The sequence below is a fragment of the Salmo trutta genome, chromosome 33 (assembly GCF_901001165.1).
Source record: "Salmo trutta chromosome 33, fSalTru1.1, whole genome shotgun sequence".
Classification (NCBI taxonomy): domain Eukaryota; kingdom Metazoa; phylum Chordata; class Actinopteri; order Salmoniformes; family Salmonidae; genus Salmo; species Salmo trutta.
In genome coordinates, this window is record NC_042989.1 from 3,578,168 (window position 1) to 3,593,272 (window position 15,105).

Genomic DNA, 15,105 nt, shown 5'->3' on the forward strand with positions numbered 1-15,105 from the left:
AGTGAAGAGGCGACTCTGGGATGCTGGACTCACCTTGTTGTGCTGTGCTCACTTGAACAGGAAGGTGGCGCGGCAGACCTTCGTGGGTAAATTTTGTCATCAAACTTTGTCATCAAAGTCTGGCATTCTCTGGATTAATGGTGCTTTTAAGACAACTGGGACCTCAAGGTTGGAACAAGGTTGACTCATGACGTCAGTGATCTTCAGGTCTTGAACTCACTGAAGTCTGAGATTTCCCAGTTGTTTTGAACACGGCAGAAGTCATGCTGGATTGACAGCCTGGCCAATGTTGAATCTTTATCCTTTTAAACTTGGAAAAGAGACCCTGAAACTCAGACTTGTACCCCACTCCACTGAATAGCAGGCTAGTGATTGCTTTGCAATGCTTGCGGTTAGCCACTGATTCCTTCCAACCACTCATTGTTGAATTTGCGATTTCCAACTTATTGTGTAATGTTTATGTCCAATGGCCGATGAGCACCGATATGTTTTATCTATAATTTATCTTTATTATTTATCTTCATATGACAAGGATTGAAAAGGATTTTCCAGTAGATTGTCGACTTGATTCATGATGATAACCGCTAGCTTGCTAACTAAGATTTTGAAAGTATGATGTTGACATGATCAGTCCAATCAGAGCTACGGTAGATATGATGTGATTTGACGTAATTTATCTGTGGTCAATGACCTTGAGCCTTCTTGAATGGGCAGATCTAATGTAACTCCATGGCAGCACCCAAGGGGCTTGAAGGTTTGAGCTCTCCCCATAGATTTTGCGGTGATGTAGTGTCCCCATGAGTTACAGAACACTGAGCCAATCACAGCGCAACTAGAGAACAGTACCAACCCCTACGCTCTGTATTTTCCGCTGGCTGCCCCACCACCACAGAAAGCACTGAGCTAGGCTGAAACACCTACATTTTGGAGCTGCCTTACTCAAGGAAACAAAAAAGAGACCATGTTTGTATGTGACTTTATTAACTCAATGATCATGTATTTTTTACGTTGTTTGCAAACTGATATGTGACAAATATTAATGCCAAAATAACATGCAAAACAGGTTTTAAAAAAATGAATAATTGTATTATTATTATTTATAATAATGCCCCACCTAGGTGCCCCGGTCAACTGTGAAGTGGAAACGTCTATGAGCAACAACAGCTCATCCGCAAAGTAGTAGGCCACACAAGTTCACAGAAAGAGGCCGCCGAGTGCTGAAGCGAGTAGCACGTAAATATTTTCTGTCCTCGTTTGCAACACTCACTACCGAGTTCAAAACGCCAGCACAAGAAATGTTCGTCGGGAGCTTCATGAAATGGGTTTCCATGGCCGAGCAGCGGCACACAAGTCTAAGATCCCCGGCTGGAGTGGTGTATAGCTCACCGCCATTAGACTTTGGAGCAGTGGAAATGCGTTCTCTGGAGTGATGAATCGAACTTCACCATCTGGCAGTCCGACGGACGAATCTGTGTTTGGTGGATGTCAGGAAAACACTGCCTGCCCGAACGCAAAGTGCCAACTGTAAAGTTTGGTGGAGGAGGAATGATGGTCTGTGGCTGTTTTTCATGGTTCGGGCTAGGCCCCTTAGTTCCAGTGAAGGGAAATCTTAACGCTACCGCATACAATGATATTCTACACAATTCTGTCCTTCCAACTTTGTGGCAACCGTTTGGGGAAGGCCCCTTCCTGTTTCAGCATGACAATGCCCCCGTGCACAAAGCGAGGTCCATACAGAAATGGTTTGTCGAGGTCACTGTGGAAGAACTTGACTGGCCTGCACAGAGCCCTGACCTCAACCCCATCAAACACCTTTTGGATGAATTAGAACGCAGACTGCGAGCCAGGCCTAATCGCCCAACATCAGTGCTCTTGTGGCTGAATGGAAGCATGTCCCCGCAGCAATGTTCCAACATCTAGTGGAATGCCTTCCCAGAAGAGTGGAGGCTGTTATAGAAGCAAAGGGGAGACAAACTCTAAATGAATGCCCATTTTGAAATGAGATGTTCCACATACTTCTGATCATGTAGTGTCTATATACTATAGGCCTAAGGCTGAGACAATAAGAAGACAATGGCAGAATAAATTCAACCACACCTTTGTTTCATCACAAAACCAGAGAGCAACACCTGTCCAATGAAGTCCACAAAACATATTGCATGTAACAAGCAGTTACATGACCTACAGCATGGTCAAGCAAGTTAACGTTTCCGACATTTTCGGACAACAAAACAACTATTGATTTACAGTGAGGGAAAAAAGTATTTGATCCCTTGCTGATTTTGTACGTTTTCCCACTGACAAAGAAATTATCAGTCTATAATATTAATGGTAGGTTTATTTCAACAGTGAGAGACAGAATAACAACAAAAAAATCCAGAAAATCGCATGTCAAAAACGTTAGAAAATGATTTGCATTTTAATGAGGGAAATAAGTATTTGACCCCTTTGCAAAACATTACTTAGTACTTGGTGGCAAAACCCTTGTTGGCAATCACAGAGGTCAGACGTTTCTTGTAGTTGGCCACCAGGTTTGCACACATCTCAGGAGGGATTTTGTCCCACTCCTCTTTGCAGATCTTCTCCAAGTCATTAAGGTTTCGAGGCTGACGTTTGGCAACTCAAACCTTCAGCTCCCTCCACAGATTTTCTATGGGATTAAGGTCTGGAGACTGGCTAGGCCACTCCAGGACCTTAATGTGCTTCTTCTTGAGCCACTCCTTTGTTGCCTTGGCCGTGTGTTTTGGGTCAATGTCATGCTGGAATACCCATCCACGACCCATTTTCATTGCCCTGGCTGAGGGAAGGAGGTTCTCACCCAAGATTTGATGGTACATGGCCCCGTCCATCGTCCCTTTGATGCGGTGAAGTTGTCCTGTCCCCTTAGCAGAAAAACACCCCCAAAGCATAATGTTTCCACCTCCATGTTTGATGGTGGGGATGGTGTTCTTGGGGTCATAGGCAGCATTCCTCCTCCTCCAAACATGGCGAGTTGAGTTGATGCCAAAAAGCTCCATTTTGGTCTCATCTGACCACAACACTTTCCCCCAGTTGTCCTCTGAATCATTCAGATGTTCATTGGCAAACTTCAGACGGGCATGTATATGTGCTTTCTTGAGCTGGGGGACCTTGCGGGCGCTGCAGGATTTCAGTCCTTCACGGTGTAGTGTGTTACCAATTGTTTTCTTGGTGACTATGGTCCCAGCTGCCTTGAGATCATTGACAACATCCTCCCGTGTAGTTCTGGGCTGATTCCTCACCATTCTCATGGTCATTGCAACTCCACGAGGTGAGATCTTGCATGGAGCCCCAGGCCGAGGGAGATTGACAGTTATTTTGTGTTTCCTCCATTTGCGAATAATCGCATCAACTGTTGTCACCTTCTCACCAAGCTGCTTGGCGATGGTCTTGTAGCCCATTCCAGCCTTGTGTAGGTCTACAATCTTGTCCCTGACATCCTTGGAGAGCTCTTTGGTCTTGGCCATGGTGGAGAGTTTGGAATCTGATTGATTGATTGCTTCTGTGGACAGGTGTCTTTTATACAGGTAACAAGTTGAGATTAGGAGCACTCCCTTTAAGAGTGTGCTCCTAATCTCAGCTCGTTAGCTGTATAAAAGACACCTGGGAGCCAGAAATCTTTCTGATTGAGAGGGGGTCAAATACTTATTTCCCTCATTAAAATGCAAATCAATTTATAACATTTTTGACATGCGTTTTTCTGGATTCTTTTGTTGTTATTCTGTCTCTCACTGTTCAAATAAACCTACCATTAAAATTATAGACTGATCATTTCTTTGTCAGTGGGCAAACGTACAAAATCAGCAGGGGATCAAATACTTTTTTCCCTCACTGTAGAACCACGGAGTTACCATGCTGTAGGGTTGTGTGTGTGTGTGTGTGTGTGTGTGTGTGTGTGTGTGTGTGTGTGTGTGTGTGTGTGTGTGTGTGTGTGTGTGTGTGTGTGTGTGTGTGTGTGTGTGTGTGTGTGTGTGTGTATGCTCGCAAGTAGAGAAAACATGTTGACTCACCCCCTTGTCTACATGGCTAAAATGCTTGTTCGCTAGCCTAACTTCCTTTCATGGGCAACGATGTGCCAGGCCAGCTAGTTAACATTAGACTGACATTACTGCATCTAGCTACATGTTGAACTTCCATCCTCTTAGGCCAAGGGCACAATGTATGAATTTATGGTTGGAATCGCCGTTATAATTATTGGCCATTATGTAGAATTAAGTAAAACCACAAATCCCTATCTCCATCCATGTCTAATTTAGGAAAAGGCAGATTATAGCTAGTTAGCTAGCCACCAGAGGACAATGACACAATGGGATGTAACAATTCAAGTTTTCTGTCAATGATGTTTGGCTTCTAATATGATGTGATTGGTGTGAAGCCAAATCCAAACTGGCTTCCCCCTTCCCTTTTTTTTGGTGCGCCATTCACAGCTGAGTTCACTCAGTTTAGCTCAATGCTGATGGCCTAAAATTATCAAGGGAGGCCAAATGCTCGCTGGCTTCCCATGCATTCAATGCTAGGGCAGCAACAATGTCATACTGTTTTTGACCAGACAGCATGTATTGGCTACACATACAGAGATAGAGGGGCACTGTTTCGTTCGCTTGGACGCTTTCTCCAGTGACATACATTCAGCCTCTTGTGAATTGAAGGGCATTTATGAAACAGAGAGACGAAAGAAAAATTATTTTTGCATGTGTTTTAAGCAGACAATTTTTCAAAAAATGTATTATGTTGGAATTCTTACTGTTACAAAAAAATTATATACAGGGGAGAATGTATAATTAATTTCTTCCCGGTACGGGACCTCCTATATGTGCGTGCGCTTGCACCAAAAATGTTTAGCGGCCTAATCATAGAACTACATATAGAATCCCTGTTAATTAAATAGGATCTCTGTGGGCCTAGTCGTAAAGATTTGTCATTTAACTTTTAAAATGCATTACCTTTTTATAGGGGCATAAACACAACCAGTCATGATGCTTTTTTATCTGATTGTCAAACGATCACTACAAAGGGTTCCTTTACTAGGACCTAGTTTGGGAAACCCTGGCCTACACCACCAGTTTTCAATTTTTCTTGCATCTGACATGAAGTAATGATAAAGAGTGGTGTAACAGCCTACAGTTTTCTTGACATTTTGTTTTCATTATTGTGATAGGCTCATGTTTTACCGGTATGGCGTACCCCCATGGCGTACCCCAACTTTATTTTGCTGGGATGCCGTACCGGACCGTACCGCTTTACTTTTACCCCTGATTATATAACAAATCTTAGCTTAAACAATTGTCATTGGTTGTAATAAATGCAATTACACACAATGGCGGAAAAATAGACAGAAATTGGAAAAAAATGTTAAATCAGAGAATCTTGAAAGGTGAATAATTCACCTCAAACAACAATAAAATGCATCACGAAACGTATACCTTTGGAACCTAACCAATTGTCAAACTTGCTTCATTTCTATGTTGGCGTATTGGTTAATGAATAGCATCACACTTACCAGACCATGCCTTTTGAAAAAGCCCATAGATGTTTTTATTGAGTTTCATTAGTACTACATAAAGAATGTAACTACGTAATTTTGGGTGCAACACATGCCACATGTATAAAAAGAACAAAATAAACAAAATACACAGTCACTTATCTTTTAAATTAGATTTTTCATATTTAGTATAAACATTTACTTGACAAAAATTGTTGCCATGAAGTTTGGATCATCCTGTACAAATAATAGTATAGACAAATAATAATCAATAATGAGCATTCAGATCTACATTATGCTGTATCCAGAACTATGAATAACGGTGTCAGCTTCCACTAGTATAATAAGTGTAATGTTTGCCAGTACATGCCTGCATAGCTTCGAAATGTTAAACAGGTCTAGTATGTTCAATGAAATGCACATTTTCACGATATCTGCAATCCATATAGGAGTCAATTTGAAACAGAACTATAACTTTTAGTTTCAGAAGCTTTTGTTTTTATCTAGCACTTCTTGCAACTCGTGGAGGGGTTCTGCACCATCACAGACCATTGTAAACTTAGATTGATTAAGCGATTAGAAGATTAAACCTTCAATTAAAAAGTTGTTTTATATAAAAGTACCTTTTGTAGGAACGCAGTATGTCCAGTAAACTCTTAAGGCTTTTCGTATCTGGCTATGGAAATTCACAAGCTCCGGACGCCATGCTTGAAAGCCAAGATTTGTTCAATTTTTGCCGTGCTCTGTGTTACTGTAAACATATCGATATGTGTGATGTTACTTTGTATTGTAAATCGAGTGGGCAAACGTACAGGCTGAGAATTCCAACCAATTTGGAGTTATCATGGCGCTTTATGTATCCAGCAATGCTAAGAGTGATAGGTGGTTGATACCATTGAAGATGGATAAGCATTGGCCTAGTGTTGATTGATGGCAACAGTGCAATAGAATAACATTATAAGGGAAATATAGTATATCATCAGCAGCATATTTATTCACTAGTTGTTCTATAGTGCTGGATTTGAATTCAATACTCAACTTTCAGATACATCTGGACTCTGTGTGAGAGGTTACAAGGGCTCGCATTAGCTATCATTCAAGAACTCGTGTCATATTAATTACACATACGTAATGTTATTAATAATGAGGGCAACATGCTCCCACAGGAGGTTAATAATACAATGGTCTGGTGAATCACTACTGTACATCCCATGCAACAATACCAAACGCTTTTCGGAGGGCTTCTTCTTGAATACCGCTCTTGAGGATGCAAAAATTGAAGAGGTTAGATTATAGAGTCTGAACACATAACACATGCATGCAAAGATTGGAACCTACACAGTTCCAGTCTCTATCTTTCCAAGAGCTCAAGAAGTTTGGATATTATAGAGACGAGTTACAATTATCATAGGAATTATTGTTCATTACCAGTATGTTAAGCATTAGCATTAGCAGCTAGCTGCAGCAGTGGACATGGATCATCTAAATACTTCAAGAACAGAATAATTCAATGTATAGCGCTTCACTGATATACAAGCTAGCCTAAAAGTGAATGGGTAAATGGAGTAGGATTACTTGTGCACAATTCACATTGGCAGGTTAGGTTTGATAAAATATAAATGTGTCATGATATTGTGTAATATAATATATTCAAAATGATTCAGCTATTTCACATTCTCATGCATACAACCACAAGAAGCGAGTCCATTGAAAAATAGTCCAAGCATAATTTTTTTCCTGTGGAAATGGCTGAGAAGAAGAACTTAATGAGACATTAAAACATGTGCTGCCTGTCCGCAGAGTGTGTACACGTCTGGTTTTATACAGATGAGCACCTCCTTCTCACTTCTGCATATCACACTGCAAGAGGAGCACGATGGACGGATCGCTCTTGGCCGCCTCTTTGAACTCATCCAATGAGATTTGGTCGTCGTTGTTCTTATCCATCTTGCTGAAGATCCTGTCCACCCTCTGCTCCGGTGTCAGGCCGTCCTCGTTCATCTTCATCATGATCACAGTGCCCACCATTTTGTATATGGCCTAGAGAGACACAGGGGACAACATGGAGGGATGATAAGTAAGGCAATACCACAGAAAGGAACAGGGGTATAATTAATGAAATACCTATTTTCAGACGGTCTTGGTTAATATGTTAACATGTTCAAAGTTAAATCTCAATACTACTGCAGTTATTTACCAATGTTCCCCACAATATAACACTGTAGTCCTACACATTCTCCTGATTATCGAGCTAAACTTGACCGTCCTCTGTCTCAATGTTTCCTTTCAGTCATGTTTGTCTTTGCAGAATACATTGTAATAACATGCACTGCTGATTACTTCAAACTGGATAGATAGCTTTAACGAATGGTATAAACGTCATAGTAACAATCCAGTAGAATTTGTTTTAAACACACAGTATAGGGCTGGTTTCCCGGACACAGATTAAACCTAATAATGGACAAAAAAGCAATTTCAATGGAGGAAATAGCTTTTTAATCCAGAATGTGGCTTAATCTGTGTCTGGGAAACCAGCCATCAATGGGATTCCTTACCTCGATGATCTCCAACATCTCCACCCTGGTGATCTTGCCATCTCCATCCAGGTCGTACATGTTGAAGGCCCAGTTGAGCTTCTGCTCGAAACTGCCACGCGATGTGATAGACAGGGCACAGATGAACTCTCGGAAGTCGATGGTGCCGTCGCTGTTCTTGTCGAAGGTCCTAAAGGCGTGCTGTGCAAACTTTGATGCGTCGCCATACGGGAAGAACTGCAAAGTAGAGTGGTTGATTGAGAGACAGCTGTGATATCCAACTATTTATTCATCTCTGACATGACGTTTAAAAACATGTCTTTAGCTCTATCTAACTTAGATCTCTAACTGAAAGGAACAGCTTCCTTCAGTGTTGTGTATTCATTGATGCCAAGAGAAGCCAGGCTTCCCCAAAAAATGTTCCAAGAAAAATGTAATTAAACAGAAATTATTTTATCTTTTGTCTCTCTGTGTTTCATCATTTTCCTTCAATTCGCAAAAGGTTAATGTATCTCACCGGAGAAAGCATCCTAGTGAGCGAAACAGCGCCCCTCTGTCTCTGTATGTGTAGCCCATCTATCTAATGCTGTCTGGTCAAAAAGAGTATGACATTGTTGCCGCCCATAACATTGGAAGCAAGGGAAGCCAGCGAGCATTTGGCCTCCTTTGATATTTATTTGTATACAATACTAGGCAATCAGCGTTGAGCTAAACTGAGTGAACTCAACTGTGAATGGTCCTGGCACACCAAAAAAATCACACAAATCACATCACATCAAAAACTAAACGTCATTGACAGAAAAAAAAATTGTATTGTTGCATCCAGAGGCTAGCTAAAATTGGCCCTTTCCTAAATTAGCAATGAATTGATACAGGGATTTGGACTTGGTTTTACTTAATTCTCCGTACTGACCAATGATTATAATGACAATTCTGATGCAACCATAAATTCATACATTGTGCCCCTGGCCTGAGAGGATGGAAATTAAATATGTAGCTAGGTGTAGTAGGCTAATGTTACAGTGAGGGAAAAAAATGTTTGATCCCCTGACGATTTTGTACGTTTGCCCACTGACAAAGAAATTATCAGTCTATAATTTTAATGGTAGGTTTATTTGAACAGTGAGAGACAGAATAACAACAAAAAAATCCAGAAAAACGCATGTCAAAAATGTTAGAAAATGATTTGCATTTTAATGAGGGAAATAAGTATTTCACCCCTCTGCAAAACATGACTTAGTAGTTGGTGGCAAAACCCTTCTGGCAATCACAGAGGTCAGACGTTTCTTGTAGTTGGCCACCAGGTTTGCACACATCTCAGGAGGGATTTTGTCCCACTCCTCTTTGCAGATCTTCTCCAAGTCATTAAGGTTTCGAGGCTGATGTTTGGCAACTCAAACCTTCAGCTCCCTCCACAGATTTTCTATGGGATTAAGGTCTGGAGACTGGCAAGGCCACTCCAGGACCTTAATGTGCTTCTTCTTGAGCCACTCCTTTGTTGCCTTGGCCGTGTGTTTTGGGTCATTGTCATGCTGGAATACCCCTCCACAACCCATTTTCAATACCCTGGCTGAGGGAAGGAGGTTCTCACCCAAGATTTGACGGTACATGGCCCCGTCCATCGTCCCTTTGATGCGGGGAAGTTGTCCTGTCCCCTTAGCAGAAAAACACCCCCAAAGCATAATGTTTCCACCTCCATGTTTGACGGTGGGGATGGTGTTCTTGGGGTCATAGGCAGCATTCCTCCTCCTCCAAACATGGCGAGTTGAGTTGATGCTAAAGAGCTCCATTTTGGTCTCATCTGACCACAACACTTTCACCCAGTTGTCCTCTGAATCATTCAGATGTTCATTGGCAAGCTTCAGATGGGCATGTATATGTGCTTTCTTGCGCAGGGGGACCTTGCGGGTGCTGCAGGATTTCAGTCCTTCACGGCGTAGTGTGTTACCAATTGTTTTCTTGGTGACTATGGTCCCAGCTGCCTTGAGATCATTGACAAGATCCTCCCGTGTAGTTCTGGGCTGATTCCTCACCGTTCTCATGATCATTGCAACTCCACGAGGTGAGATCTTGCATGGAGCCCCAGGCCGAGGGAGATTGACAGTTCTTTTGTGTTTCTTCCATTTGCGAATAATCGCACCAACTGTTGTCACCTTCTCACCAAGCTGCTTGGCGATGGTCTTGTAGCCCATTCCAGCCTTGTGTAGGTCTACAATCTTGTCCCTGACATCCTTGGAGAGCTCTTTGGTCTTGGCCATGGTGGAGAGTTTGGAATCTGATTGATTGATTGCTTCTGTGGACAGGTGTCTTTTATACAGGTAACAAGCTGACATTAGGAGCACTCCCTCTAAGAGTGTGCTCCTAATCTCAGCTCGTTAGCTGTATAAAAGACACCTGGGAGCCAGAAATCTTTCCAATTGAGAGGGGGTCAAATACTTATTTCCCTCATTAAAATGCAAATCAATTTATAACATTTTTGACTTGCGTTTTTCTGGATTTTGTTGTTGTTATTCTGTCTCTCACTGTTCAAATAAACCTACCCTTAAAATTATAGACTGATAATTTTTTTGTCAGTGGGCAAATGTACAAAATCAGCAGGGGATCAAATACTTTTTTCCCTCACTGTAACTAGTTAGGCAAGAGAGCAAGAATTTTAGCCAGGTAGCCTAGGATAACAAAAACTAAAAGTGTGTACTGTATGACTGAGTCATAGACCGTTCCGACAACATGAAAGAGAGGAGGATGGCATTGGTAGTAGGGTGAGTCAACATGTTTTTTCTACTTACGCACACACAAAAATCAGTACCATGGACAGCCACATGATATTTTGCTTACGTTGGACTAAATTGTTTTGGGAATCTTTTAGTTAGTCACTGTATTAGACCAAGTATAGGTGATTTGATGATGTTGAAATGTTACATTTGAAATGGTGCTGGAATAGTGGAGGCAGCTCCTGTTTTCTCTGTGACTTGCGGTAACTCTATGGTGTTGGTTTAGTAGTCCGAAAATGTTGAAAAGATTAACTTGCTTGACCATGCTATAGGTCATGCAACTGTTTGCTACATGCAATATGCTTTGTGGACTCCACCGGACAGATGTTGTTCTCCTGTTTTGTGATGTAACAAAGGTGTGGTTGAATTTATTCTGACACTTCGTCTTCTTATTGTCTCGGCCTTAGGCCGATATCTCATGGTTTTCTAGGTATATGAACTAACAGGTAATAGAGCAAACAAGCCATTTATCACAACACAGGTTGTAATATGGAATTTTTCCTGGCTTGGCTCCCCAGTGATTTTACCCACACACCTCTACTGGCTTCCTTTGAACCATTTACAAGGATTCCATAATACATGGCTCAGAGTGATCAGTTAGAAAATATAATGAACAACAGTGCAGTTCGAATACGAACAGAGAAATCAAACCCTGATTCCGCTCTGTTCTAGCTTCACAAAGATTACTTAGAATCACATTATATAATCATGATATCAATAATTTCCCTAGTTAGAAGTTATAACACCATATAAATAATGTCTCCAGCATGTGAAGCAGATGTACCACACCTGATCTGCAGTAAAAGAATGTAGCCAATCACAACACACCTTGACATAGAGCTGTTGGAACTCGTCCAGGTTCAGTCTGCCGCTGGGGCAGTCTTTGAGGAAGCCTTTGTACCATTGCTTGAGCTCGTGTTCATTAAACTCTGTGCTCTTCACCAGGTCCTCCATCACCTCAGGGGTCAGCTTGCTGTTCTGTTTTCCCATGGTGCCTGTGGTGCAGGAAGCACATGACCAAAGAGACTCAATAACATAAAACATCTCTGAAAACAATGACTGGGAAGGATTTATACTGAATAGAAAGGAAACTCCAGCACATAGGTGCTCTTGATGCTTTGCAACATTTAATGGATCCAAGACCAATGTTTCGGTCTCAATAGACCTTCATCAGGGTATTTTTATACCAACATGTAGTACAATATTACGTAAGGCATTTCTTCATTTTAATCATGGTGATAGAAATAGCCTATCACACATTCAAATGTATGTCGTGCATTATAATGCATAAGGTGTTATAAACGTGCTTATAATGCGTTATAAAGAGAGGTTTTTCATAGGAAGTGTAACCAACAAGTTTGCTCTCAAATCTGCTTTGTTTCAAACAGTCCCTTTATAAGGAATGAAATTAGTAAAAAAAATAAAAATAGAAAAGACTTTTCATCAATAATGAATTGCTTTGCCTGCCTGATGCCAGTGTTCTATTTGTGTTTTCTAAATCTGTTGGCACCACAGTCTCTGGCCTGACATCACACAGTGCTGGGCAGGAACACTGCAGTCAGCAAGACTCACATCAAGCGTTCGATCATTACTTATCATGTAACAACCTGTCTACGTTTTACCTGTAGCCTATAGTCTCTTGTGACAGACTTTCGCACGCGAGTTTTGGTTCTGGATTCCAAAATGACCAGTAGCCTGATGTTTGGTGTTCGTCCCAAATGTATTTTGTACACTGGTAGTTTATTATATAGGGAATAGGGTGCCATTTGGGACGTATCCTTTTAACTGCAGTTCACGTTTAATAACGTCAAAGTATAAACCTCTAGAGGAATCTATTCATTAATGAAAACGAAGTGAGTGATAATGACATGTCCTCATCAAATAATGGAGTAATTATATGAAGCCAGCAGTGTGTAACCCATAGGGTACATGGGCAATAATAATAATATATTTATTTCATATAGCGCTTTTCATTACATAAGGAATCTCAAAGTCCCTGTAAAAACAAAACAGACATTCATGTTGATCTCGCATATTCTTGGGCGATGCCTTCCGCAACTTCAGATGATAACACGACGAAGAGTGAGGGAGTCTCTTGTTAGATAGGAGTTGATGCGGTTCTCTTCAGACTTGCAGCATGTTTTGGGCGGAGGGAGGGAGCATCGATGGTGCAGTACTTCATTAATCCTTTAAAGCCATTGACTAGATAATTAATCAACAAGGGAATCAACCCAACTGGTGAGCTGCTCTCTCATAGTGGATCATCATCTTAAATAATAAAAAGTCACAAATCTGACAGCCTGGATTGGCAGTGGCTACTGCTTACATCTGTTCTGCCAATATGCTGACTATGGAAACTATACACGGGCCTTCATACAGTTTGCCTTATATGCTACAATGTTATCCTGTCCTAGAAAACATAATACAATTAACTCAAAGACTAATTGTAAATTGACAGTTGTGGGAGATCATGATAACTGGAACAACCATGATATTATAAAAGCTGTCGATGGCCTGAGGTTTAGGCTATGCAGTAGGCATACCTTGTGATGGAGTCATTGACAGCAAGCACCGTGCTTGAACCAACAACCATGTAGCAGTGCACTTTCTATGCCAAAAAGGTGCAGACCTCTTTGCAGAGGCCATGCATGCCCCATAGAGGCACATTACACAATACACAGGCACACTACATTGACATGGGCTTGGCCTATTTGCACTGTATGTTGCATACCCAACATTTGGCGCAAAGGATATTTTTCATTCAAAAATGACATATATTTAGATGATGCTACCAAAAGGCTTGTGTTGAAATTATTTGGATCGTACATAACATCAAATGAGCCTAAGGCATGGAATGACCTTGAGGAGGAACATTTTGCTTGAAGATGAGAAAAGAGATCAGAGGGAAGGTGAAAATGGGTTTGGCTCCTGCGGTCTGAAGGCTTAATATTCTAGTCCCTTAGATTATCGTCGTTACAAATATAACAATGTATAGTTGTCCACAACAACATCACATGTACGCGCAACACTAACGTCATGTGGCGAAAAATATGGAATTTAATTGCAGATAGAACATGTCGTTTCAGATATCCAGTTCATGGTATAAGCCTGCTCGGACATAGAGGGGGGTATGCAAGTGCATTCCGATAGAAACGACGCAGTGGTGTGGGAATTAAACCTGCTTAGTGATAACCCGCCCGAAATCACACCACTCAGTCATGTCATTTTTCACCATGCGCACCCTCTAAAAATGATAAAAACGTCAAAAATGGACTATCAGCCAATCAAATGACATCTGGTCATCCTCGTGAAATGTGAATAAACCAACGGAAAAACATGATATGAATATTATTTTCGAAATATAATTAGTTAAGCATGTTTTTATATTTCTTAACGTTATGCAAATGTTAATGATGGATGCACAGATCCACCAAATAAAACGCCAAACCTCTCCCCAAATCTCATTCATTGAAACGTGTCTATAAGGGCAGGAAAACCCCCAATTATGTGATACATCGTGAATGGAAATTATTATATCTCTAGACAATAATCTCAAACTATTTAAATACATGCCATGCCAACATAAAAACGACATTCTGCAGACACATGCTTCTTACCTTATTATACAATTTTTGGAGATGCTATTGCTAATGGTCGTCTGCACTGTCGTGTATTTTGAGACAGTAAAAAACCTCCCGATGATCAAGAGTGCCCAAATGGGAATATACCCTAAAATTGGCCTCTTCAAGACGCAGAGAGAAAAATAACGGGTTCCCGTGCTATTCCAGATGAGACAGGCGCAGGCAGGCAGCAGCGGCAGTAGGGACCGTTCCCTCGCTAGTCTTTGGTAATGCGACTGTAGACATACGGCGTCACCCGTGTGCATCACAAATTGATCTTATGTTGACTGTTGTCTCTGTGCATTGCTCCAACTGCTTGGTTTTATATTTGCGTTGATAAAAGAAGTATAGGCCTATCTATGACTTATAAGTCGTGTTCCCTTTTAGCACAAATAATTACATTTATTGGATAGGTAGGTGTATGGATAAATTATGATTGAGGTGACCAAAACCAGTCAATAAGCACATCCAGCATAATTAAATATGTATTTTACCTGGGGGATTTTATTATGTTTTGTTGAAGGGCTATGCATCATAATGGCATATTCAGTAAATAGTTACACTTTAACAGTTATATTCAGTCAGAATATACCACTTACATGTCCCTGCAAAGCCTACTGCAGTAAGGCATGTTGCCCTATTCTACATTTGCAACGGTTTCTGCATGTAGCCTATGTAGC

At 41.1% G+C, this 15,105-nt stretch overlaps 1 protein-coding gene across 1 annotated transcript; it reads right to left on the bottom strand.

The window, feature by feature from the left end:
• Positions 1 to 5,527: 5,527 nt before the first annotated feature.
• LOC115172235 (visinin-like protein 1) lies at positions 5,528 to 14,679 on the bottom strand. The gene is made up of 4 exons (XM_029729456.1): positions 14,423 to 14,679; positions 11,634 to 11,800; positions 8,056 to 8,271; positions 5,528 to 7,540 (listed from the first exon to the last, which is right to left on the bottom strand). The coding sequence occupies exons 2-4, from the start codon at positions 11,793 to 11,795 to the stop codon at positions 7,343 to 7,345; spliced, it is 576 nt and encodes a 191-aa protein (XP_029585316.1). The 5' UTR covers positions 11,796 to 11,800; positions 14,423 to 14,679; the 3' UTR covers positions 5,528 to 7,342.
• Between the last annotated feature and the right edge of the window lie 426 nt (positions 14,680 to 15,105).